The sequence below is a fragment of the Anopheles bellator genome, chromosome 1, assembly GCF_943735745.2.
Source record: "Anopheles bellator chromosome 1, idAnoBellAS_SP24_06.2, whole genome shotgun sequence".
Taxonomy (NCBI): domain Eukaryota; kingdom Metazoa; phylum Arthropoda; class Insecta; order Diptera; family Culicidae; genus Anopheles; species Anopheles bellator.
The window spans coordinates 51,321,530-51,348,006 of NC_071285.1; the positions used below are offsets into that span (position 1 = coordinate 51,321,530).

Sequence of the window (26,477 nt, forward strand, 5' to 3'; positions counted from 1 at the left end):
AAACGTTGTCCCGGGCTGTGCTTAGGTCGTGGAAGAAGCCAGAAACCGCGCACAAAAAACACGGGCAGTAAACGCACAATCGCACAACCAAGAACCACTAATTAACAGCCACTCCGGTGCAGCGGAAACGAACGCTCCCACGCTCAGCGCGCCATGGAGTCGAGCAGCGCCAAGAAGAACACCGTGTCCGAGTTCAGCTACATGGTGCAACGACAAGTAAATAGAGCCGCACGAACCTGCGGATGCCCTCGGCGGGGGAAGCGTACCGGGATTCGGCCATTTATCTCACCCATTTATTCGTGCCTGGCAATTGCGAGGGATTATGCTGTCCGGGGTCCACGAGGGCACGAAATGAATTAGGCAAACACTTGCCCCCTCGACACCGTCGGGCGAAATCCGGACTCCAGTCGGCCAGCCATTCGGCCATCGTCCTCATTTAGCTACACTGTTCTATGCGAGGCAGAAGGTTGATAGCATACTAATTTATGGATTACCTGCTCCAGCACGGGGCGATAGTAGTCCTGCGAGTGGTATCTCCCAGGAACAGCTTCTGCATCGACCGTCATCGGCGGTCTGGTTTGGGAGCAAAAATTTGGGCCAACCAACCAACATGACCATCGAGGGTATCGTTAGTGGAACTGTTCCAATTATGCGAAGCAAACAACTTTGTACGACCTTTATCGGGCGCTGTTAAACTTTGCGCAAAACTTTTGGGGCCCCCTCTTCCGTCTACCACTTCCGCGGGTCCGCCTGAGAAGGATTGATGATCGAAGCTTCCATCATCGCCGATGTCGCAAACATACGCGCAGGTTCCGGAAAGTGAACATTGTGTCACTCACTGAGGCGGACCGGGTAATATTTTTAGCAACAGTGTTACCCGTGGGCAAAATAAACTCTTGGGTCGAGCATCCCAGGATTTGTGGACCGATGGCTTTGAGGAAGCCTAGTCCCGCAGGCTCGTAAATAGTAATGGGTAAGCCTCCGAGAGGCATTAAACTGACGGGACCGGGAGCCGAATTTCATAATTTACTCGATGGTCCCACGAGATGGATGGTACATTATCTCCTCGTAATCGGCAGCTGCCTCGGCCGAGTGCCAGCTGGCATTCGCCTGGTCGTAAATCAAACAACAAATCGCGCGCGAAATCGACGCAAGGCTTTTAGCCAGGTCTGACAAAGGGGTCGTAAAATATCCGGACCTTCTTCGAATCCCTTAAAAGTTTTCTTCAAATCCCTAAACGACTCGCCCGCAAACAAACCCGGCCAGCCAGTCCCTTTATCCCGATGCCCCAGTCCCAATCCCTGAAATGGGGCACTACTGGTCCAAGGATTTGCATTGCACAGGAGACCGCATCCGTATGGTTTTTGCTCTCCACATTGCGGAACACATCGATTGAAGTGTAATAAGCCGAAAACAGCCTCAAAAAGCTCCAACAGCTCCCTTTTGGGGCCCTCTGAGCCTAATCAAACACATACTCACTCGGCGGTGGGAAGTGGTTTCGGTTTCGAGAAATCGATTCGCTTGCGGCAAACGATCGTAATCGAGTTTGGCCCTTTCGGAGACGAACCAGGCGTCCCAGGTGGGAAGCACCCACCTGGCGAATGGCCCACGCACCGCTGACAGTTGTTAATCCAATTGCTGTCAATCTGTCTTGGCTTGCCGTGCGGTGCCAGAGTCTTACCTTGCTTTTGATGCGAAAAGCACAGCATCTGCCTACCAAGCGCAGGGACAAAGGATCCCCAGTGAATCTGAAAACCCCGAACCCTGACTACTGGCCCGTCCCAGAGTAGGGAAATAGTTTTAATGACGTATTTCCGATTTGGTCCAATGGCGTGATTACACAGCGCCGCACAGCGTAATGTGCTAACGATCGGGCTAACCTTTGGCGTGACTCTTCGACCCAACCCTTTCGCCTTCCACGTCTCCTTGGCACGTAACGCGCCAACGTTCGCCCGGGACGCCCGTTTACTGGCGCACGACGTCCGTAATTTTAATACCATCGGGTCACGCGGAGGCGGAAATTAAAATAGGTTGCAATTAAATGCTTTCAATCATGTACGACGGGGTGTGTGCGGGAGATTCCACTACCCGCGCGAGGCTCAATTTAGCCCGCGCCCAAGAATAATAGAAGTAGTAACATTACTGCTACAACCAGATCCTATTGAGGTCGTTTAAAACCGGCTTTAGATTACAAAAGGTCCAGAATTCCATCGCCAGAATTGTGGTCAAACACATTTAAAAGCATAATACGACGTGTCGGTCCAGAATTGGAGTCCTGCCTGTTGCCAGACCAACATGCTGCCGTGTGATTAGCACGAAGAGCGACAGCATCATCAAGCCTTAGGCAGAGTTTTGTGAGTGAAGCACCTCGTTCGAGCCGTGTCCTGCATGGCCACATTGCATTGTAATGGGCAGCTTGGTGTTTGTGCGGTGTGGACTAACTTCGTTTCGGGCTTCAATCGCTTCGATCTATCTTCCACCTTGCGCAAGAGGATGAGCCGGACATCTGCCCAGTCGATGGATTTGACCGTTCTCATTTTACCATGTCTCCGGTGGGTCGTTCCACGTCAATGCTAATAAAAACGTGTGCTCAAGAGAGAGAGAGAGGGAGAGTCAACAAATTGATCAACGTCGGATAGGGCCCCAAAACGTACATCACCTATGCTAAACCGAGGGAACCCCTAATGGTGCCATTTCTATGCAAAGTGAAAGTAAATAATCCATAATTGAAATCATCCGAAGCTCAAGCCGAGCTGGAGGATGTGCTGGTTTCTGGCAGTTTCCGGCATCTGACCGGAAGTGGCTAAATACGGAAAAAGCTGAATGAACGCTGAACCGGCCGCAGGCCATCGAAAGGTGAATGAAATGGCGTCGGGCGCTTTAATGTGTGCCTCACAAGGATTCACTGCCACGCGCGTTTCGGTGAATTTCCTCGTACTTCACAATCAGTGCGCACCGGAAGCGAATTACTTCACGCCCACACCGACACCACGAGGGAAATTATGGTCGCAGCTTGGCAACAGATACCACTCAGCAGGTTCTCCTCCGGGGACCCATCCGGGGAGTACGAGCTGTTGGAGGGATTTCGCCCCACTCAGCCCCGCTCAGATTATCGATTACCGCACTGCCAACCGATGCCGGCAAGACACGAAGCATACAACATAAAGTAATGGCGGAATTTCGGCTTCCGGGGGCTGTCTCAAAAAGGCAGCACTCCTGACGGCGGGCCGCCGGCCACATCAATCATGGGCCACACAGCATGGGCTGTTTGCTCTTTCTTTAAAAAGAAAAAGCGCCCCCCAAAACAGGAAGAGACAATTCGCCCGGTTCGACGTCGACCGGAACGGAACGAAGATGAATCGCAACCCCGGCCGGAGCCGAAGCAGGATTTGACGTAAGAATAAAACCGTCCCCTAGCACCACCGGTCGCCAGATAAGCAGGGTCTACTCTCGGGAGCTCGGTTTGACCGTCGTTCGGGTCTCGTTTTGGTGTCCTTCTAATTGCCTCGATTCTTCGAAGCAACCGTGAGACGATTTGACGGAGGCGTTCGAACCGGACCGCACGGACCGGAATTGCCCGTGTGCCGCATCAAAGCGCCAGCCAGGAAGGTTTTTCTCCCGGTCCCCGTAACATTCGCTTCTGATGTGACCGGTGTGGCTGAAGCTGTTCCGTCCCGGTGTCCGCGAAGGTTTCCTGCTCTGACGTTGAATTTCGTGAATTGAGATTGCTTTCCTACGCACTTCCGCTTTCGACTGAGAACAAACGTGAACGGCGGCATCCGACCATCAGCAAACGGAAACTTTTCTTTGCCTTTCCAAAGCCTTGGCCCGGCGCTGAAATGTCAGGCGTGCTGCTCTCGACAGCAACGTTTTGGTCGACGTTGGCGCTGAGTTGTTGACTTGCGTCGATTTGATTTCGTTACTACGTTTGCAGTTAGGTAACTTTCTCTGCCTACTAGATTTTGTTGGCTGCACGGCGCGTAGGCTCACGAGATCTTCTCGGCGGTAGCTTGAGTTTTGACCTTAAATAGCACACACCAAATTAAATAGAAAGAAACTTTCGTGATAATTAAACATGCTGTCGATTGCTGGAAAATGGGCCCACTAATGGAAAGAAGGTCAAATTGAACGACGACGAGCCCGAGAAAGAGAGAGAGCCTTTTGCCCGCCCACAGTAAACCGGTTCGGTTCGATAACAAGCTTTTTAACACTCCTTCCAGTGCCATTCAACAGTGCGTTAGTGTTAAACGGGCCGGAAAATGGGAGATCCCAAATCGGGACGCGCATCGCCAACTGGCCATCCCCCGGCCAACGCCGGCTGTAGGACAATTAAATGCAATGTCCGGTAGTAATCATCATTACCGCCGCAGGCCGCCGGGATCCCAAGAAACGAGTTGTGTTGCCGGTTGCGGGGTCAGGACACGCCACCGTTCGAAGCCTTTGGCCCGCCAGCTCGTAACCTAAGCCTGGGGGCACTCCGGTTCGTACACATAAAACGATTTGTAAACAAAAGTATAAACATATCTTCCGGTTCCAGCCGGCCGGTCGCGTTCCGCCCGCGAGCAAACTTTGCACAGCTCACCGCCCGCTGGGACACTCAAAGTTCAACGTTCACATACATACATGCGCAGGCCGTGTATGCCTTTTGGGCAGTTAACGGGCCGGCAGGTTGTTAACGATGTTCATCCACTCGAGGTCGGCGTGGGCGTCCACACGTCCTTCTCGGCTCCGCGGGTGAAATGGGCCGCAATATCCTTGCCAAAACAACCAAATCACGTCGGTCAGAAATTGAACGCTTGTCGGTGGCCGCCCCTTACATTTTTGGGCCCGTTTTCACCGAGCACCCCGAGGGGGGGGGGGGGCGAATTTTCCACGCCAACACCTGGCCGGCCGGAGGCGTCCTATTTGTTTGTTGAGCTGTTGAGCATTCGGGTCGGTTGGGGGTGTCGGTTTTTGATGCTGCTGCTGATTGCTGCACATTAATAATTCCGATGCCCGATGGGGACGGTGGATATTTACGATCCCGGGCGGGACAAAATGTCCCCGTGATAATTGGTGGAAGGAGTTCGCTCGATCGCTCATCGCCGGCATTGACAGTGGGAACAACGGCGGTGTTCTGGGCCACGCTTTTATCTCCTAATTTAATATCATCAATTACGATAATATAGTCCAAAGAGCGTCTGGAGGTAGCTCTAACGAAGACCGCCATGTCGACCGATCAGTTGCAAAGTTCCGATTCCGGTGGATCAATTTTGCTAATGGAATTTGTTAACTCCTGCCATCACGTCCTGCCGATTCCAACGTGCCAAGTGTCCCCAATTCACGCTCGCTCCTCGTTTATGGGCTGTCATTAAAATGTTTATGCTGACGCCGGTGGCCTCCCAACCAAGTTCCGGCCCAGTTCATAAACCATGGATGAGAAATTATCCATTTACACCTCGTTACGTTACTCGTGCCATTCGCAGCGGTGGCAAGCTGCGTCTCGCCGGGAATCGATAATTTAATTGAACGAAACGAAAAAGCTAGCCCCATCAGCCCCGTTCTCGCTGCTGGCTTGTTGCCGAAAAATGTCTCCCGTTCCGTGGGTGCCGTGGGTGGAAATTCCGGCACATTCTCCCGCGTGGCATACCATTGCATAATATAAATTACATTCCAATGGCGTTGGCGTGCCGTCAGCATGATGACTGAATCCGGTTGGTGGTTTGGCGACAGAGCGAGTGAGCGAGAGACAGATAAAAAGCTGCGGCGAAACATTAGGCAACACCAAACGAGCCACGGAGCCTCAAAATGGCGAACGGTTTCAATAGGGTGAAGTCTGTCCTACGGTGAATGAAGTACGGTGGAGTTTTTCGCCCGTCACGTCCCAAATTCATTCATTCGTTGGCTCTCTCTCCCTCTCTCTTGCTTCTCGTTTTACCACCGAGGAATGCAGCATCACGCCATTGCCAACCCAGTCCCGGTGGGCTTTCCCTTCCTTCGACTACTTCCTTCAACCGCTTCGCTCAAGAATGTTGGCCTCTTCGTCGGCCGGCGGCACCGCACTGGTTGTGGCTGCCCCTTGCTGAGTAGAAAATTATAAATATTTCACTTACATTGACACCTACTTTCGAGGGCAGAATGGAACTTTTTTCTAACAGCTTTCTCGTTAACTGTGCTCAAATTCTTGGAATTCAACGGTCGCGATCGCTTTAAGATTGTGGCTGCAAAACCGATTGCCGCCATTTAGGCGCTGACCTGCAAGCCGAGCACGATTTAAAAATTTAACGGGACTGAAATCTGTTCACCACTCGCCACGGAACGGGTTGAGATATGTTTGTGTGTGGCCCACTTCAACACGGTTCCCTAAAACTAGGATCTCCTTTGATCCGTAATTTGAACGAAGAAAACTTCACCTTTCCTTGGAAGGCACATTGAAGCGAAAGCTCACGAGGGTCCGGGCGAACGCCCATCCCGCCAGGAGATAATAAAATGAATTAGTTCATTGGCCCCTTAGCGCCTAACTAGCGCCGTTCGTCTGCCGGCGTGACTCCGGTAGCCTAATGAATACAAATTGAGTTTTCCTATGTGCGCCAGCTTGACACCCGTGCTCGGGTCGTCCGTATCCGGTGGAAACCGGTTCGCGCGCGGAGCCAAGAACGGGGTTAGATTTCACCCAAATCTACAAACTTCCACGAGCTCGGTGGTGGTGGTCGGGTTGCATTCTTTCCGTACCGGAACAGAACGAGCGACGGCCGGGTCTGCGGCTAACCGTTGGAATGGAGACGCCTGGTGGCGCTCACATTTTTTCGGGTTTCCCCCTTTTTGTCCACAACGGCAACGGCAAGCCGACGATCAAAGCGTGAGCACGAGCAACATGTTATTGGATACGTGCCCACTCGGGGTGTCCGGCTCCGGCATCCCTGGAAACTTCCCCGGTAGAGCATAAAACATTGAACGAAGCACATTCCGTAACGTGATACGAGTTGCGCTTGTAGCGCGCTTGTTGCTTCAAGTTTTTGAGGGAATTTCGGTGTTTTCTCTCCGCAAGTTTCTAGCGACCTAACAACCGGGTGCTTAATTGAACGGTCGGCAGCTAATTTTTGGCCGTGACAAGCTCCATACACACATAAGCGCACACAGGTACCGGTAGGGCTGGAGCCCAGGTTGTCATGTGGGCGATGAACTTCATGATGGCCGGCAATTCCCGCCCCGAGCACGACCGATTACGACGTGGTCTGAACGACGCTAGGTGTTCCGTTGGCAACCGTAACGGAACAGGTTTGTGACTGAATCATCAAGGATAATCGAAACAATACTGCCGTCTGGGAGCACTGAGGGTTGGCCCGTGATTCTTTCTCGAATCTGACAATCTGAGCACTCAAAATTGAATTAAAAACCGCCCGAAAGCGCAGTTCGATGTTCAACTTAGTAAAAAAATATCCCTTCAATCACAGATGTAAAATTCGGGCAATAATTAATCGAAACCGGTCACGAACTGGCGAACTTTTGCTCCCAAACCACGGTCTGTGCAACTTTTCCAATATCCCGCGGGGTTCATGAACATTTTACCGGCGCACAAACTCCCGCTGAGCCATCGGCGATATCGGGGGTTCCAATTTACCAACAATCGACCAATTTCAGTCCCCGGCGGGTGGGCAGAAGAACCCGGCGAACCAGGGGAAACATTAATTTGAGCGAGGATTATAATTTTCCCGTGCACTGGCACGGGACTTCCGGCGGGTGGTTGGGTAAAAGTAACGCTCAAGCTTGTGCCCAGCGCCGGTGCCTGGTGTCAAGCCTGGTGGTCCTGGAACGCACCGTTAAGCGCCATCGCACCAGTAATGCACCATTTACTTTAGCCCGTCCATCAATAAACGAGTCGATTTAATTAAAGCGATATCAAAAATGCAATTAAATCGCACGAAGTCGAACCCTTCCGGCAGCGCTGGCCACACCGGGCGTCCGGTTTGATGGACGGGGCTCGGATTTCTGCCGTATCATCGGGCCGTCATCTTCGCTTCGGAATGATGTAATTATTGTAGATACATGATACTTTCCGTACATGAGTGATGAGGCACCAGTCAGTGAACCGCACGTTGTTGACAGTCGTTTGTTTGTGCCTAGAACCCCTTTAATGTTTCACTTTTATGCCGTTATTTCGAAGAAGGAGCGTAGGAGCTTTTCCCCTAGAATTCTCCAGGAATTCTTCAGGGGTTTGTTTTGTAAATTCGATCATCACAACATTGTTGCCCCGAACACTGATTGCAGCTCGTCACCGGGCAGACTATCGATGGGCGTAATCGAACCCATTTACCCGGGACCGTTCTCGTGTAACGACCCATAATGAGAGTTGCTCAGCACGTGCGATTCAAGCATTCGGGCCGAGATCGATTTCTTTCCCAGAAAATGCATGTCCTCCGAGCCACGGTTCTACGACGTGACTCCGTAGCGCTACGAAAGAAGGAAAAAGGCACCCCGTAACCAATCCATCTTCAAGTGTGTGCCTTCTTTCATACAAACCCCTATTTACGGAATGCAATTGCACTCCACGCTGCGCTCCGGTCGGGCATGAAGGGGCACAAATCTAGGGATTGATCATTTCGCACGAACTAAGACGCCGTGCCTTCGGGTTCTGGCACATTGTTCGCCCGCTTCCGGTTCGATCGATGATTGCTACCGATCAATCGGGGCGAAACGGGAGAGATGAGTTGTGAAAGAAAAATGACAGCATCGGGAAGCGTTTGTCAGCACCAAACAGTGATCCGCAAGCGCCGATAGACTGCGTACTCCTATTCGTTGCGACCACAAGAAATGGTTGGACGACGCTTTCTGATTGCAATATCCCGCAGCGAAAGAAATCACCTGCTGTCATCGAAAGTGCGAACGATGTTCCGGGCGAACGAAACCGAGACACGTCCTGTGTCTGCTGCGCTCCAGAGCCGTGGAATGCAATTGAAAAAGAAAGGGAGCAACGCATCAAAACCTAATCCACAAGGCAAAGCGGGACCCGGTTCAGGTAACAATCGAGCCAGATGATCGTTTTTTAATTTTTCCATCCCAGCTGTCGAACGTCCTGTCGTTGTGTGCCGTTCCGATTGACAACGGAAACTGGCTCACCGGCATGGACCAGGAAGGATGCGAATGAATCAAGAGCTGCCAATCGGCCTGAAAAAAGGTTCAAACCGTTACCCTTCTCAGCAGGTGGTTTCCGTACAAATATTTGCCATCGGTGTCACTGTCGGATTGGCCGAAAAAAAAGCTGCCCGAAAGCAAACCAAAAGCGTCCGATCCATCAAGCGACACCGGCAATGGCAAATGTTCTTCCGACTTTCGTCAACGTTTTGCCCGCTTCCGATTTTAAGCCCAAAGCTTCTGCCGACGGCCGACACGTCACTTTGAGTTTCCTGCAGTAAAACGTGCAACGACCGTGAGACTCGGGACTCGCAGCTAAGATGGCCCGTCGTCGGTTCGCCGGCAGAAACTCTTTTCCACTTTCCCATTTGCATGTAAATAATGTGCCTTGTCAGGAGCATCTTTAGGCACACCGCCGGAGCTGCCGGGGTCTACGCTTACGGCACACGGAGCGTAAATGGCGTACGGTTCGCTTACTTGCCTGGTTTGGCCGAGAAAAAAAAACCGGCCCGGCCAGAAGAGGATCCCAGGTTTGCAGGTGCACTCGGAACAATCGAAGCAATCTCTGGCACAGCTTCATAGCAGCAGCTGCAGTCCCCGGCCGCCGGCAGGAAGAAGTAATTCGTTGCGATGGATTCTCTCCTCGGATGGGTAATTTGTTTTCCACTGCACTGCACATCAATTTGTGGCCCGAAAATATTAGTTTTCCACTCCACGTACAATCGTCACAGTCGTGTACAATATTAGAAAACTGGACGAGTTGAGCTACCAAAGCCTACTACTAGTTGCGCTGTGCTGTCAGCGCAAATGATTAAAGGACGCTTCGCCCGTTAAAACGCAGCAACCGCTACACGGCAGGCTATCAATTGGATCGTAAATCTTAGCCGCGGGCTTACGTACATATTTCATTTCGGTGCGTGATTTTTGTTTCTGCGGACGACCATCGACAGCAAGGATAGGCCGCCGTACCACGCACGTCAAAAATGGGCTAACGCACGCACGGAAAAAGAAGTGGGATAAACCGAACTGATGGAGCCAACCACAGCCGGGCGGGTTGTTCTCTCGGTGCGGTCGCGAATAATGCACGAACGTGGTTTCTCGGTTGTGGATGCGGTCATGTAACGTGCAGCCGGAATGACCGGATTTCCTGCTCCATCCTGGTCGGCGTGGGATTACACCATTTTCACGCATCATAATACTGAAGTACGTCACGATACGGAGAAAGGAAGCCCAGACCAAATGATCCGGCACTGAATGGCTGAATGGAAACGGGCAGAAAGTTCTACGAAAGAAAAAGGTCAAAACCGGACACCCCAGTTCGTCTGATGAAGAAGCCGGTCTTATGAGGGAGCTTCTCCGGTGATGGTAATGGTAGCTGTTGCCCGTCCAAACGACCGTCTTTTTATTGGAATTCTTGGCCCTCAGCACTTGCTTACGACTACACTCCAGCTGGCCGTAGTTGTCACATCAAGTGGTCGTTGTCGACCGTGACGTCATGTCGTCGGACAACTTTAAATGGTTTCTATCCTGGGCCTCCCCGAGTGTTGTTGCGTGAAGAAATTCGACATTCCATCCTCCGCCCCACACACAATGATGGTTTGCTTATCTGCTGTTTATGCTCCCAGCAGGACGATTATAAAACCCGCTTCGCCCACGATGCTGAGCCGTCCCGAGCCATCGTCACAGAAGTGGATTCAGGACACGTAACGGTGGTCACAAACAATCTGCTGCTGCTGCTGCTGCTGCTGCTGCTGCTGCTGTTATGTCGCCAGCGCTTCGATTCGGAATGCCTCTGTGACCGGAGAGACCGGTGCGAGTTCATCTTCTTCTTCCGTAGGTACTGACTGGTGCGGCTCTATAAGATTATCGGATTATGATGGCTTCTAGTTGATCCTCTTTTTATTGGAGCTGCATCTTACTCGAACTCGATACCCGGACACCTCGCTCAGGTATCTAAGTTAGTCACCCCCGGAGAACCCCGACAACGGTTCCGGAATGTTTCGAAACTTGCTCTTTGTCGTTTAATTATGAATGAAGCCTGGGGCTGGAAAATAAGGAACCTCTATCGAATCCCTAAATTGGAGGGGAAAACTTTCGCGAAATGTTATTAAAGTTCTAACAAGTACCAGTGGCCCTCACAGGTGGGCGTTAACTCGGAATCCTGGCCAACCGGCATGCCGAGAGCCGGGATATCGGGGCCTCCCCTTATACCGCTCGGATTTTCCACTCGCACCGTGCCGTTTATTCGAAAGCAATTCATTCCCATTTACTTCAGCATCGGAGTGCAGCGGCAGAGACTGTCCATAAATTTGAATAACTATTAAATGCGGGGGTTTCTATTTTGCGACCGGTTGGGAATTCCAGGTGCGCGTGGTTAAAGCCGCTTAACGGTACGCCCGTGAAGCTTGGCGCTGGGTGGCGTTTAAACCCCGTAGATGGCGTATCCTTCCGGCAATACTTTCCATCGTACGGTCGGGACATCAGCGATACAATGTGAAGCATTAGCAATCGGCAGGATGAACTCCCCCCGGGCGAGTAGCAGTGCGACGGTGGCCATAACTTTGCCGTTCATCATAAGTGCCATCGGGCGCATTGAATGCGCGCGCCCGGGCAAACTTTGCCGGTCACCCACTCTGTCATTGTCCTTTGGCCTTCCGGCGCAACATTGGTATGCATGCCCGGCACCCCGGCAGTATGGGCTCAAGCAAATCGCCGTACCGGGGCGCATTAGAATACGGGTCGGGTCGGAATGTACGTATGAGGTCCATTTCAAGGTTCCGCTGCGCTGCAAGGTTCCTCTAATGCCCCGTTCGCTTGACGTAACTTGTCTCGCTGTTTATTCCATGAGGATGGCCGTAAGAGGATAAATGGGCGAATAAATAAAGCACTCCGTGGGAGACTGGCGGGAGAATAAAAATCACACCGCACCGCAAGCGCAGGCCAGAGATTTTTATCACACAAAATTCATCAACCACAGAATGTTCCACCATCAACCAGGAATACGTGTTCGCGTGGATGGACTTCTTATGGGTCGACCCCGTTATTGAAACCCACAGAAGGTGTCAGCGCTTGGGATTCGGTCCCGAATACTTGACCGTCAAGTGTGCCTGGCCCGGATCCAGCGGCGTATGCTTTCCCCCCACCGGGCCACCTCTTTTCTCCCTGGCCGGAAATAATGGCCAGGATTTTCTCCTCTCGTTCCAGGGCAGTGACGATTCGGCCGAGGTGAACGCGTTCGATGACATCAACTCGTTGATGAAGGTAAATATTTCGACTAGCCAACCCACTACATCACACACGCCCCGGGTTTCGGACCCCATCACACCCAACACGCAATAAAAGCATATCCTTTGGCTTTACCCTTGGGCGGCGAGTTCCGTTTAAATGTTTGCTTAAGGTTTGTGCTCGTCCGACACAAACTTTAACACACATTAAAGCGTGTTTTGGGACAAACTTTGACCACTCATTTAGCAGCTCGACAGCTCCTCGCCACATCCTCGCGATTGATTGGCCATATTCAGGGCCGAAGAAGCCAATTGAGCCACACTGCTCGCGTAAAGTGTCATAAAAGTCCGTGACAGGCGGCCACTTGGGCTGGGGTCGAATCGAAACACGAAAAAACCAATCAACGCCCCCGAGGGGCCTAGCTGGATGGCGCCCAGCTTGATCGAGGACATGTGCGTTTATCAATTTGTCGTCCTGCCAGCCCAGTCCACAAGCATGTCATCATCGCCATCACCATCAGCAGCAGTGTGTTCCGTTTCGCCCCGATCCGAGATTGAACTTGAATCCCACTGGGCGGGAAGCTTGTTTTTTTTTCTCTTGTTGTCTGTTCCGGTCGTTAGTACACACTTCTGGCCGTCGGGCGTCTAGAGAGGATCTAGGGGCCAGTTTTTTTTCGCCGCTTCCTGGCGAACGTGTCGATGTCGTCCTGCATGCACATGACGTTTCTTTAATTGCGTTTGCGTTGTCAATTTTCCTTTCGCACTCGCCGAGGCCCGAGATGCGGCCGATGGTCTGATGAATGATTTCCATGAGTGATTGGCGAGTGGGAAGCCGGACCTTAGTGGCGACCTTTGGCGGAGCGCTGCATGAATATTTGAACCGTAGGGTAATACGAATTTCATATTTATGAACCTCGTCGATGATGCCGATGACGGGGGGGCGGCTGAAGGATGAGAGGGTGGTTCTTCTCCCCGGAACCGGATCCCTTCTTACGGAAGGGATTTATTCTATTTGAGAATCGTCGTTAACCAACCTCCGAACCCGACCTCCCGACGAGTCTGCTCCTTATCTGGGCGCCACAATCCTTCATCTTTATGTCGGGTCGGGCCGGCTGGCGTAAGGCCACGGAGGCCTTTAAGTAATTGCTTATTAAAATCCTGTCTAACGTGTGGACTGTTCTTTTTCCCGGCAGCGAGAGCCGGGTGGTAGTAAACCGGCGGAACCGACCCTATCATCGCTCCCGCAAGCGTCCTTCAACTACATCAACTCCATCGTCGGCAGTGGCGTCATCGGCATTCCGTACGCCCTGCACCGGGCCGGCTTCGGACTCGGGCTGTTCGTGCTGGTGATCGTGGCCACGATCACGGACTACTCGCTCATCCTGATGGTAAGTACCGAAAGGCGGCGTCCGTGAATCGAAAAACTTTCCGCCAAAAACCGTTAAATTGAATCCGCCCCCAGTTCAACTTTTGGGCCCGATTTTATTGGCCCCGATACTGGCTGGGCTTGCATTTTATGTAGCCAACGCCACCCAAATCATCTTCACGCCCATTCACAATGCGCACCCAGCACAGACCATCATCACAAGATGCTGGCTTAGAATTGGGTAGCGTCGGAACGCAATCAAGGTCGCCGGTCCGTTCGGGAGAAACGGTGTCGGCCGAACGTTTTACAAATTCATAACCCACATCAAGCCGGCCTGTAGGTCGGTGAGCACAAAGCATATCAAGACGCACCGTGTCTACGCCGCGAGTCGGTGGTCGATGGAAATGTATGGATGGTCCTGGGCTCCGGAAAACCCCTGGAAAAGTTTCACCGAAAAGAAACGCCGGCTCGAGGAGCTTCGATAAAGAATTCGTCGGGATTCGCGCGTCCGTGCGCCCTGGGATTACCGTCGAGAGGAGTCGATGAAAAGGCTCACAACCCCCTCCCCCCCTAGGCAGAGGTGGCACAGAGAACTCAACCACCAAAGTTTCGTCCCCGGTTCTTCGGTTTCGCGAGTCCGGGCTTTTGGCACGATCCGCGCCACAAATAGCGGGCCGCGGAACCAGAAATGATTTGATTTATTCTGTTTTTTGCACCTGGCACAAGGACGACTCTCAAGGGCGCGAGGCATCCCGGCCGGTTCGATCCGGAGCAGCGCCGAAACGCGACGATCCGTGCCGTGGGCCATCGGTATAATTTATTCAGCAAAGCGCAACAGAGAACTAACTAACCCGCCAGCTAAAGGGACATTCTGTTGAAGCGCGGGAATGGGCACGAAAAAAATGCGACGGAAAGTGTCTTCCGGCGTCGGACCAGGTGCGCTGGTTTTCCGGACCCAACACAATCAGCCGGCGGGAGAGAGCCGGAACTCCATTTCTTAATGACACACAATGCACACAATGTGCCCGCCGGAGTTGCTCGGTGCAGAAAGAATCCTCCGGGCTGACTATTGGCGCAAAAAGGGGAGAGAAAAACAGTCGGGAAAATGTCACAGACTCCAACACAAAAAACACAGCAAGATAAGAAAAAAAACACAGCGAAAGACAAAGTTTAGCGTTTTACCTCAACTCGGCCGGTAGTGGATAGGATTGGCCGCGGATACTGCCTTCCTGGTTCGGGATGGCTTTCCCGCTTCAGACACACGTTGGAGTCTGGGCTGTGAGCTCGGAAAATGGACCCATCACTTGCCAGCTGTTGACGCTGACGGTGGCCGATGGGGTAGCCGGTCATGATGGTTAAACGGTTGTCCCTTGGCGTCCACCTTAACCAACTTAACGAAATGCACTTCCATTAATTTCTAAAACCACCGCACCACCGTTTTCTTCGTCCGTTTAACGACGGGCTGCCTGGCGGGTCCTGCTAGCAAATGGGGCCCCGAGAGCCTTCCATTGAGATTGCTTTTTAATCGCATTAGCGGGAGAGGGCAAAGAAAATTAGCGCCACGATTCGTCACCGCTTCTTCACGGAGTCACCAGCCGAAGCCGAAGGAAGTGGCCACGAAGCACAAGTACGTACGCGTTCCTTGTTGTTTGCTTGCCCATTGTTTGTCGCGCGCGTCTATTTGTGGTACGTACCACTCTGTGGTGGCCCGCGGCATCCGTCTGGCAGTCCGGCCCGTTTTCGGTACTCCATCGGTCGGTCGCAACCCGACCGACGGGAACACAAATGGCACAACACAACGAAAAACGAGCAAACAAAGAACCACCACCATTCGGCACCATTCGTGCGGCGCTGTGAATGAATAAAATATAAGAAGGCGGAATGTTTAAACCGAAAACCGCTTTCCCGCTGTGACCCCTTCACGCGAGGTCCTTGCATCCGCTTGACGGTTCGCTCGCAAATTGCCACACTGCGTCACGGTCGCTGGAGGCTTCGAGTGGATAACTCTTTTCTCTTTCTCCCTTTCCTGGTCGGCACTGGCTGTAAACGCCTGGCCTGTTCCACTATTTTCACATCGTTCCGCAACGCCAGTGCCCTTCACCTGGTGTCCTTTTTTGGGGCTCCCAGATTACTAGTTACGATAGGCGTGGCGCGACACTCACCTGAAAGTGGGCTTTAAATGGCTTTAACATAATTCATCACCGGACCGTTTTTTTATCGCGAATTTATCTGCTCCCCGAACCGACTGACCGACCCACCGGACCGGAAACACGGGCGAAACATTTTAACAACACTTATTTTAATTAGTGCACAAAACAGTGGAATGGTGGTTAATGTTTTATGTACTAATTAAGCTTTATTTTATTGCGCCGCGGGCGCGAGAGAAGATAAGCGCAGTTTTAAAGCCCAATCATTCACCATTCAGGGCGCAATAAAGTTAGTGCGGGAAAATGAATGACCATGAATGGGTCGCACATTTTAATGCAACGCACTACGGGATCAGTGGCTGGGTTCGGTAAGGTTAAGAACTGGAATACTATTTAGAGGTACTGAATCGATTATGTTTAAAGTTTTTATGATTACGAAGGGGATAAGCAGAGGAGGTTTCGATAAAAAAGTCAATTTGTGATATTTCATCATGTGACTATTCCCTATTTCCCAAGCCCAAATTGGCCACGAAAGGATCCTGGCGACATTCCAGCGATTCTAGCGGCTCTAACATGTGTACTAAACCTACCGACCCATAGAGGAGCATAACTTTTCAGTCTATTACCCGATTTGCATAAAATTGGATGCGTTTGAAAGTGGAAGCACGTACCTTTAAAATTAACTTACTAAGTAATAGATGAGGCTGGGTTTTATATTTTCAATATTAGATTTTTTTAGATTTATTAGAATATTACTGTATGTTTCATTCTCCGTGATATATTTTGATGATGTGATTCAGCTGAGCCGTCGTTTTGTTTTCTATATCCTTCCCTGCCTTTTCTACACATATTGGAAGTTTGGGGACTTCATGCGTGCATACTCCGGTGTAACGTAGAACTTGTTTTTTAATTTAGTTTTTGTCAAATTTAAAGATTCTTACTCCACTAAACAGCGCCGTCGGTACCCCACTTCACGGATCGTTTGGGATCATCGGAACGCAATCGAAACGGTGTTGTCCTTTTTTTCGATTGGAACCCGACACGAACCAAGCTCAATCGAGCATATCTACAGCACGTTGCACTTAGTGCCGTGCGAACTACGATATAGAGCCCCGCATTCATTCACATTTTTTCTCCCCTCCACAGGTTCGATGTGGCCACCTGAGCGGACGGTTCAGTTATCCGGGCGTGATGGAGGCCGCGTATGGCAAGGGCGGCTACTATCTGCTATCGTTGCTGCAATTTATGTACCCATTTCTAGGTGAGTGCCCGAAACTGAACTCCCGTGGAAGCGGGGAGTAGCGGTCCTGGCCCTGTGCTAAAAAACACGAAGCTCAACTCATAGTTTAGGAGCTCCCCCGAAATCCCCCCAACTGCAGGTTCAGTAGTTCAGCCGAGTTGGTCGTCGTGGTTTCGATGTGCATCCCAAAATTGGAAATTTAGTTGCTGGCACACGTACACCCATAAGACCCCTGCTTCTAATGAACACTGAATGTGGGCAAAAAAGAAAGCCACACCAACCAACAAAACAAAACCTTTAGTTCGCTCACGTGCCCGACACGTGAAAAATAACTTTCCAGGAGGCTAAGGTGCGGCTGGCCCAGTTTGACCCGCACCAACACGACCAGAGCGTGCGCGCTCCCTCTCTTGGGTGATTTATTTCCGCGGGAAATTAGTCGCCCGCTTTTCCACGCCGCGGACTTTTCACTTTAAATTGGATTCCTGCCGCGCAAAGATAACGGAGCATCTAATGGGGGCGACACACTGGCCCACCGGCCCACCGGTGATTATTTACCGGGGGCCCTTTCGAACTCGCAGTGGGACGATCGTCATCGGCAACGGTGGCTAATTAGTGTAAATAATCCAATAAAAATCTCACCAACGGGTGGGTCGGGTTGGTGGATTCAAATTAAAGTGCTGAGCCCGGCGTGCTGCCTCTTTAACGATACCGAACGGAGGTCGGCACCCTCTACACCCCTGGGACGATGAATGGAAGGACCTTCGGTGCCATAATTTCAAACGCTCGCTCTCTCTTTCATCGGTCCGCCTGTCGGTTCCATCGCCGGTTTGCAGCCATGATATCGTACAACGTCGTCGTCGGCGATACGCTCTCGAAGGTCCTGGTGCGTCTGGTGCCCTCCTGGGGCAGCTCGATGGGCGCGGTCCGCTTCGGGGTGGTGCTGGTCGTCACGGTCTTCGTCGTGATACCGCTCTGCCTCTACAAGAACGTGTCGCGGCTGGCAAAGGCCAGCTTCCTAAGCCTCGCCTGCGTGGTGCTCATTCTGATGGCCGTCGTTTACAGGCTCCTGTCGGGCGATTACAGCGTGGTGTAAGTAGCGACAATGAATCCTTTCACCATCGCCGACGACCGTCGACTGATTCTCGCTGTTCCTCCTCCCCGATAGCCCCGACACACCAGAATCGTGGCGATTCGCCCACAGCGATCTCATACCGGCCGTTGGCATAATGGCGTTCGGTGAGTATTCGCCCCACGGTTGCATAGGCGGCACACTAACGATCCGTCCACAGCTTTCATGTGCCACCACAACACGTTCCTGGTGTACCAATCGATGCAGGACGCCACCATGGAGCGCTGGGAGAGGGTTACGCACATCTCGGTTGGCTTTGCCTGGCTCGTGGCGGCTCTGTTCGGTATCGCCGGATACTGCACCTTCCGGGCACTATCGCAAGGTAGGCTAACTCGCCCCGGGTGCTTCACGTGACTAATGGACCGTAACCGTCTTCTTTTCCCCCACAGGTGATCTGCTGGAAAACTACTGCTGGGACGATGACCTGATGAACTTTGCGCGGGTCCTGTTCTCCGTCTCGATACTGCTCACCTTTCCGATCGAGTGTTTCGTTTCGCGCGAGATCGTCCGAACGCAGCTGAAGCGGTTCTACTCGCACGAGGTGATCGAGTACGACACGGACAAGGATCCGAGCCACGTTACGGGCGAGGACGACGATCGGCAATCGATGGTGACGACGCTGGTGATTGTGTTTGCGGCGTTTGTGATCTCACCGTACACCGAGTGTCTCGGTCCGGTGCTCGAGTTGAACGTAAGGCAATGCCAGGTGCCGGGGACTCACCCGAGACTCACGTCTGACCGCTCCCTTTTCCAGGGTCTGCTGGCAGCGATCCCGCTAGCGTACATCCTTCCGGGGTTGGCCTACATCCAGCTCAGCCCACACTCGCTGTTCAGCCAGGAGAAGCTTCCGGCCGTGGGGCTGGTCCTGTTCGGCACCGTCGTTACCATCTCCGGGGCGGCCATCCTGATGCCCAACCTGATCGGGGACTGCCGGACCGGTATCATCATGGGCTACTGTAAGGACGATGAGCTAGCGCTGAACGGGACGTCCCTCGTGGCGGCCACCACTTTGGGTCCGAACTGCGCCACGGACAAGATGTAAGCAACTCAACTCGAGCAAAGGTCGAACACAACAATCAAAAGCGATACGAAGTAAACGGAAACCAAAGAATGTAATGTTCAGAATTGTTAAGGCGATCCATTGTGACTGCTGTTGGTCCCTCGAATACATCGTTTGGTTCTCGGTGGGACCAACCCTTGTTTAGTGATTCGTTTGGATAAGTATTCAGCTTTTCGATCGTTCGTTTTCCATTCCATTGGGAGCGAGGTTCCTCTCTACCCGACAAAGCTTACAGCGTGACGAAAGTATATCGAGCATTACGTACCTGCAAGACCACGATCTTGAAACGTTGATATTGTTGTACAATTTAACTCCCTTTCTAAGGCCATCTAAGGCGAAGGTTGCATTTATAGGCTATGTTTTTGGAACCCTTTTCTACGACATGGTTTTTGGTGTATTTCCAACCTCGATCGTTTCTATTGCGACACTCTGTCGGTGTTACTTTTTCTGATGCGAACTTCTACTTAGGGAATTTATAGGATTGACGGAAAGCAGTGAGTGAAATTGATGAATTGATGAACCCAAACCAAATCGAAACGGAAACCGAAACGCCAAACGGATGGCGTCGCGCAGAGTATCGTGTGAAACTTTTTAGGGAACAGATCGAATACATAATCATAGAGCATAAGAAACTCTCTACACTACTCTACACCAAATGCTAAGCGAAAGCGTACTCTAAATCTCACCAGTAATAAATCAAAAAGCTAATTAACTACACCGATGAATGGATATATCTATAACAGTGTTAGAAACGCCAACCGTGTATACGAATATTTTTAGTGAGCGGAAAACGACGGAAAACGGCGATGTTACGAGAAATTTTATGCAAAGGTACCAAAAATAACAATAAATAAATATTTTAAAGAATAGACGTTTTCGAGACGCGCCACAAATGCCGCAAGCACCCCAAATAGTATAGCTTTAGGCGAACGTGAAACCATCCATCAGACCGTAACGCTAACGTTCGGTAACCGGCGTGACCGCGTGAAATTTACCGTCGATTGGAAGATGTTAAACTTTGGAAATTAATTTCGTTTCTTGGCTCAAAAACAGGCGTACAGTCTTCACGTGAAAACGTCCCCAATATTTCCTCTAGGATTCACGAATCAGTATTTATGTGCCATCGGACCGGACGGATTACGTGCGTGTCGAACGAAAGGATCATGCTGGTGTGGAATAGAGAAAGGTGGCAAACGTTACGTTAGAGATAGGATATATTTTAAGTAGCTAAATTCAACAAATCGTCCCACTAGCGTACGAAACCGGAACATCCACCCCACAGTAGCGAAAGAAAATCTATGAGCTGATGTTATCAATGTTAGAGAATAAACAGAATAGAAATCTACCAATGAACCCCCGGGTTTGGACCACTTTCATACCAAAGCCGAACCCGGCAATCCATTCGATGCGCCTCCAGACATAGAAAGTGAGGTTCGTGCGCCTCACCTTAGAGCAGCGACTCCGTCGTGTTCCGGCGACGCTCTGTTTACGCCGGTGAATCGAAAGAAGAAGGAAAAACGGACCCAATCGGTGACACAGTTTGGCCGCGTAACGATCACGGCGGATCGCGCGCACGATCGCGTAATGTGTGCTCACTTTCTGATAAATTTGTTTCGCCAATTTTTACGAAACAATCGAACGGAATTGATCGAGCGTCGGGAGGTCCGCGGGGGTCAATAAAAGCGATGCAACGGAACCACTTTCGATGCGATGCGGCGCGATGATGTAAAGACCGCTGATCGCGTATGCCTTCCAGGCGCTGGCTGGCGCTGTTAACACCTCGCGTATCAGCCGGCCGGCCGGTTGCTAGTGATCTTCGCAAATGAGCAAATCTGGCTCAAGGCAAGCGTCACGACGAGGTTCACGGTCGTCGGTCGGTGCCCCAGATAGCTGGCGTGTCGGTGCGACGATTCTTTCGACTCTGGACGCTTGCGGTTTATTGTTTTGATTCATTTTATTTCATTTGCATTTTGAAATACATCTCAAAACACACGCCAGACTCGAGCCGCCGAGGCTCGGAGGCCCCGAGGCCTTCGGGCCGAGCTTAACGTTCCTCAACAAAAACAATCACGGATCTTAGAACAAGATGTACGCTTGTAAGCTTGTGCTTCTTTTTCGTTTCACTTAACGTTACTGCTCCCTTAATGTCCTATATCCTGCGCCTAACCCTAACCTGCCTATGTGTTTGTGTTTGTGTGCCCTATGTGGTATGCCGGCCCACGGAAACGAAACGCTCCGGTGTTTCGGTGGCCTAGTTTCCTGGGGCCGGCCCTGTCGGTCCTGTCTAGAGTTAATAAAAAAAAAACATCACAATACTCGCTTCAAAATTTGCAACCGCGGCCGACGGGATGCTGCCCGCCCTGCACGCTGTTCCGTTCCGTTGTTCCTCACCGATCACCATCCCCCTAGCGCTGATTGAGGTCCGAACGAGCCTCCCTAGCCTAATCCTACGCCGATCCTAGTAAGTAAAGTGGACATACACTCACATAGAAGAAAAAAACGACAAACACTGCTCCAAATAATTTGGAATACCTTTCGATTTCGGGCTCAAACTTTCGCACCCCATTCTGGAGAATGTGTGCTCCAATTTCACGCCAAAATCGTTTAAATGTTCTGCTCGCGTGCGTGTGACGCGCGGTGACGGTTCTCTACTCGTGTTACTTGCGGTAAAGGTGATCCTCTCGCTTCGCCCGCCATTATTGGGATTACCGTGACTCGTATAAACACAGACACACGCGAGCACATAAATATGCAATAATTTAAGACACCGAACGTGAGCGCACTTAACCGTTAAAACCTAAGCCGTTATCCAGTTGGAACTCCAACACCAACACATCATCATCATCATCTGCCCTACGGATACGATTAAGAGACGAAGAAAGTAGAGCCCCTCTACAGCCGCTTCCCCTAGTACCCTAGTGTTTCTCCGTGCCTCCATACATCACAATTTGGTGGACATTTCCCCATGTGTTACTTTTTAGTTGCTTTTGCTTTACCACAATCGGAACCGGAACGGTCTGAGACGACGGGAGAAACGCAACTGGTACGGGAAGGTGACGATGCCGATTTTTGGGGGGCACGCACGATGAGTGACAATATAATGATTATAAATATATTAAACGCCTGTCCTGAATCAGTGTCCTGATGGCACGTGGCTAGAACTCTCGATCGTCGTCGTCGCCGATCGCAGTCAGCCGGCCATCCCACTCACCTCATTCAGCTCGGACCCCGATATGCGTGCGTGTTGGTGTGGTTTAGTAGAGTTAATTAATTAAAATCACATTCAGCTTTCGATCAGAGTTCCGTGGGAAGACGGAGACGGATCCGCCTTAGTGGGCGTTGTAGACGCGGTACGCGGTGCGATACGATCGCAGATAATTCGGCAGACGCTGCACGAACCCGTAGATCTGCTGAGTGGGAACGGCGGCGGCGGCGACCGGTGGCAGGACGGTCGTCGTTGTGGTCGTCGTCGAGACCGGGGCCACCGTCGACGGGAGGTGATGATCTTCGTTCTGCTTCAGACTGTCGTAGATCTGCTGGAAGCTTGGCATTCGCTCCTGGCCGAGTGTCATCTCCTTAATGTCGTCGTCCTTCGGGGCGACCGCGACCGGGTGCTGGCCCTGGTCCTCCTCGACGGGTGTTCCGTCGGGGCGCAGGCGCACCACCATCGGCCCGGTCAGGTAGTTGGTGTTCTGTTCGACCGGTGCCAGGTTGTTGAAGTGCGTCGAGGCAGCCGGCTCGTACTGATAGCTGTAGTCCACATTGGTCGACGCTTCCTGCGGCAAGTGGTTCTCCGCGGGCTCCGGGTACTGGCCCTCCTGCCCGGTCGGACCACTACCACCGGTGCCGGTGCCGTAGTCGTAATCCATGCCGTACTTGTTGATGCTCCCGGTGGGCGCTCCCTTACGATCGGACGGAGCCGGATCGTCGAACAGCGGATTGTGTCCGAACTGCTCGCTTGCCACGACGTAGGCCGGGGCGACCGTCGTCTGTGTCTTCTTCTTGCCGTTCTTTGTGTGCCCATCCATCATGGCGTCCCAGACTGCGAAGAGAGAGAGAGAGAGCGCGAATGGTGTTAGAGAACGGATCAAAATGTCAACGTTGCGAACTTTGCGTGGCGACGATCATCGATCAGCGTCCGACCGATTGCACGATCGATCACGTGACACTCCTACACCGGGTGCCGGCGCTGGCTTACGTCACCCCTTACGGCACGGGGCTTCCTGCACTTCCTGTGCGCGCGGCGCAGGGGTCACGCGAAGGCCTTCCCAACTGTCAATCAGATGGCACCGATGGCAGCGCGCACGCGGTCAATGGCGCGAACTTTGCTGAAGCTCGCAAATCAAGAGGCACTTGTTCCGAAGCCCTACCCGAAGGTCCACGCTAAGGCCACACCACCTCGCGATCGATCGCTCGTCTCGCCCCGACGGAAATGTCAACCGGTAACACGGTACTTACTTATATCGGTGGCGCCCCGCTGGTACGGGTCCATCGAGTCGAGGTGCGACTCGTTCATGTCCTGCAGCTTGTTGATGCCGTACATCAGCAGGTTCCGCTTGCACATGTTGGTCGGCATGTCCTGGGCGTTCTTGCAGTAGCTCGAGACCTGCTTCGCGAACATCGTGTACAGGTGTGACATCTGTGGCCGCGACGGGGACATGAAAGTGGGCAACAAAACAATGGCGTCGTCAGTGAAAGTGAAAGCAACCCGACGTGGTGGTCGACCGCAGGTCTTTGCCGCGCAGGTGGCGCATATGTGTCTACGGCTAAATAACTTCCTTTCGGCACGCAACAATCGGCTCGGCCCCAAAACACGCCGTGCATGCCATCGAAACAAAGCCGCAGGAGTGCGGGTCTGCGTGACCGCCAAGCGACGCTTGAAATGGCGCGCGCACTTCACGCCACCCATTTACGCGGCACGCTCTAATGGCCGGCATAAGGAGGCACGAAACATGGGCCGAAAGAAAGTCCAAGGGGGCTTTTGAACTCTGCCATCGCCGCTCCGCTCTGCCAAGTGACTTTGGTAGGCCCGCTTCGAAGTGCGCCTTCCGACAGCTCCGAGTCCGGGTCCGATTTATTTCCACCGAGGCAACACCAAGTGATGCAACCTTCCCAAACGGGGTAGATAAATGAGTGTGGCCTCCCAGCGTCAGCGTTCTGGACTCGCACGCGCCCCGGCTGCCCCCGTAATTAATTACACAGCGCGCGATGCGCGCGGCTCGTGCATTCTACGTCACGATTTGGCCTCGCAAACGGGGGGAGGGCTCTCTCGAGCCCCCACGCTTACGTCAGGCGCTGGCTCAGGTAGGAGGTCGTCCGGTAGACGTTCCTCACCCAAGGTGACACAGTTCCGGGATGTAACCCGGGGGAGGGCGATTTCTAATGCCCGTGCGCATCGCACACGGAGTGGCCCAAAAAACCTTGGCCTTGACTTTCCTTGACATCAACAGACGCAGGTGCGCACTCACACAGGCTCCGCACTATCCGGGTTTGGAGAACAAATCCGGTTTCGTCCGGTACACCGCCCTGACCTAGGGGACCCTAGGGGACGGGGACTTGTTGGACGAGTTTTCACCGCAACGCGATGAAGACACCGCAGCGGGCCAGCGGTTCGAGGTCGCCAGTTTCCACAAAGGCCAGGCTTCGAGGACCTTCGACCGGTGCGTCTAATCTAATCGACCGATATGCTAATGGGAAAGTTCATCGTAGAATGTCAAGGAGCCTTTCGGGTCCGCTTTCGCTTCGACCACGCTCCGAATCGGAAAGATTTCAACAGACGGGTCGCGCAACTTAGTTTAGGTATGCGAGACTTACCTTCTCACCACGGCTGAGGAACTCCCACATCGGGATGGCCGAGCCGGAGCAGACGGTCACCAGACTCGACACCACCACCACCACGGCCGCACTCAGGCTCAGCTTTCGACTGATCGCCATTTTCTCGTCCCGCGTCCAATTGCACAGAGTTCCCGACACAACAAAACGGTAGCCTTCCGGTGCAGCGGTGCGTTCGTCGCTTACACTTGCATCTAAGTCGTTCGCTGGCTTGTTCCGTAACTCGACACCGCCGGCCGCTTGATTTCCGCACTTGCTTTACGAGCTTTACTCCGTTGGCCTCTCTGTCTCTCTCTCTCTCTCTCACTCTGTAGGTTCGTGCTTCCTGCACCGATTTCTTCGCACTGAATGGCGCGGTTCCTGCGCGGTTCGATTGTTTCGTATTCCGATTCCGCTTCCGGTGCCACTTCACTCAAACGCTCTCTCACTTCACTTCGTTCCGTTCCGTTCTCACTGTTCCGATCGTCGTCACTTCGGCGCACACCGCCGTGTTTCACTTTCTTCCGTCGCCTCGCCTCGTTGGCGGATCTTTTCGCTGCTCCGCTTCGACTCTGGAAACTTTTCACACCACTTTTTTGCTTTCGCTCCTCGCTATTGTTTTGCTGCTGCTGCTGTTACTCTCACCGTGTTATTAAAAGTGCTGCGAGTGGCACGCTCGGTTCGGTCACGCTTGTTGCTGCTGCTGCTGCTGTGGGTTGCAAAGACTGAATAAACACGCTCCTCCGGGCGGCCTTCACCTTATATACTGGGGCCGGCTTCGTAGCTCATGACGTCATATGCCGACTGGCCGACGCCACCCGAAGCCCTCGTGCTCTCTCTCTCGCGCACGGTCTCTCTCTCTCTCTGTCTGTCGCTCGCCGTGGGGCCCGTGGGGGCTGCCCCTCTTACGCGATCTCAGCGATCTCGCGAGCCGAGGCGTAAACAATGCATCCGATCCGGTTCCTCCTCCGACCTCCTCCGTCTACGGCGTTCCGGGTTCCTCTTCCGTTCCGTGCCATCTCTTGATTTGTTTTTTGCTGAGGTTCTTTTTTCTAGTCTGGTTTTCCCCTTTTTTCTGTCCGCCCGCCTTGTTTTTCTTGTTTCCTTCGCTTCTTTTCTCTCGATTCGCGCCGCAGAAAGGTCCCCGGGGCTGTTCGCGGTTCTCCAACGTTTTGCTTCGTTCTTCTTCGTTTCGTTTTTTTGTTTGCGTGGATCCTGGAGCGTCTTCTGTTTTCGACATTCTTGTCTCGTTCGTCCCACGAGAAAATTGGCTTTCCTTTCCAACCAAACAATCCCCAAGCAGAACAAATGTACCTGAGTGGAACGCTTCGGAACGTTCGAGACCACTTCCTGGGGGAAATCCCCCAAAAGAATGCGCCATCAGCTTCT

At 52.4% G+C, this 26,477-nt stretch overlaps 2 protein-coding genes across 2 annotated transcripts; one reads left to right on the plus strand and one right to left on the minus strand.

Annotated features, from left to right (window-relative positions):
• Nucleotides 1-19,377, plus strand: LOC131216398 (putative sodium-coupled neutral amino acid transporter 11). The gene is made up of 9 exons (XM_058210880.1): nt 1-216; nt 12,316-12,372; nt 13,529-13,723; nt 16,995-17,109; nt 17,922-18,177; nt 18,254-18,324; nt 18,378-18,539; nt 18,607-18,908; nt 18,972-19,377. Exons 1-9 carry the CDS (start codon nt 154-156, stop codon nt 19,257-19,259), a joined length of 1,509 nt encoding a protein of 502 aa, XP_058066863.1. The 5' UTR covers nt 1-153; the 3' UTR covers nt 19,260-19,377.
• A 1,847-nt stretch (nt 19,378-21,224) lies between these two features.
• On the minus strand, nt 21,225-25,796 carry LOC131208828 (rhythmically expressed gene 5 protein). The gene is made up of 3 exons (XM_058201735.1): nt 25,092-25,796; nt 23,736-23,916; nt 21,225-23,319 (listed from the first exon to the last, which is right to left on the minus strand). The coding sequence occupies exons 1-3, from the start codon at nt 25,209-25,211 to the stop codon at nt 22,607-22,609; spliced, it is 1,014 nt and encodes a 337-aa protein (XP_058057718.1). The 5' UTR covers nt 25,212-25,796; the 3' UTR covers nt 21,225-22,606.
• Between the last annotated feature and the right edge of the window lie 681 nt (nt 25,797-26,477).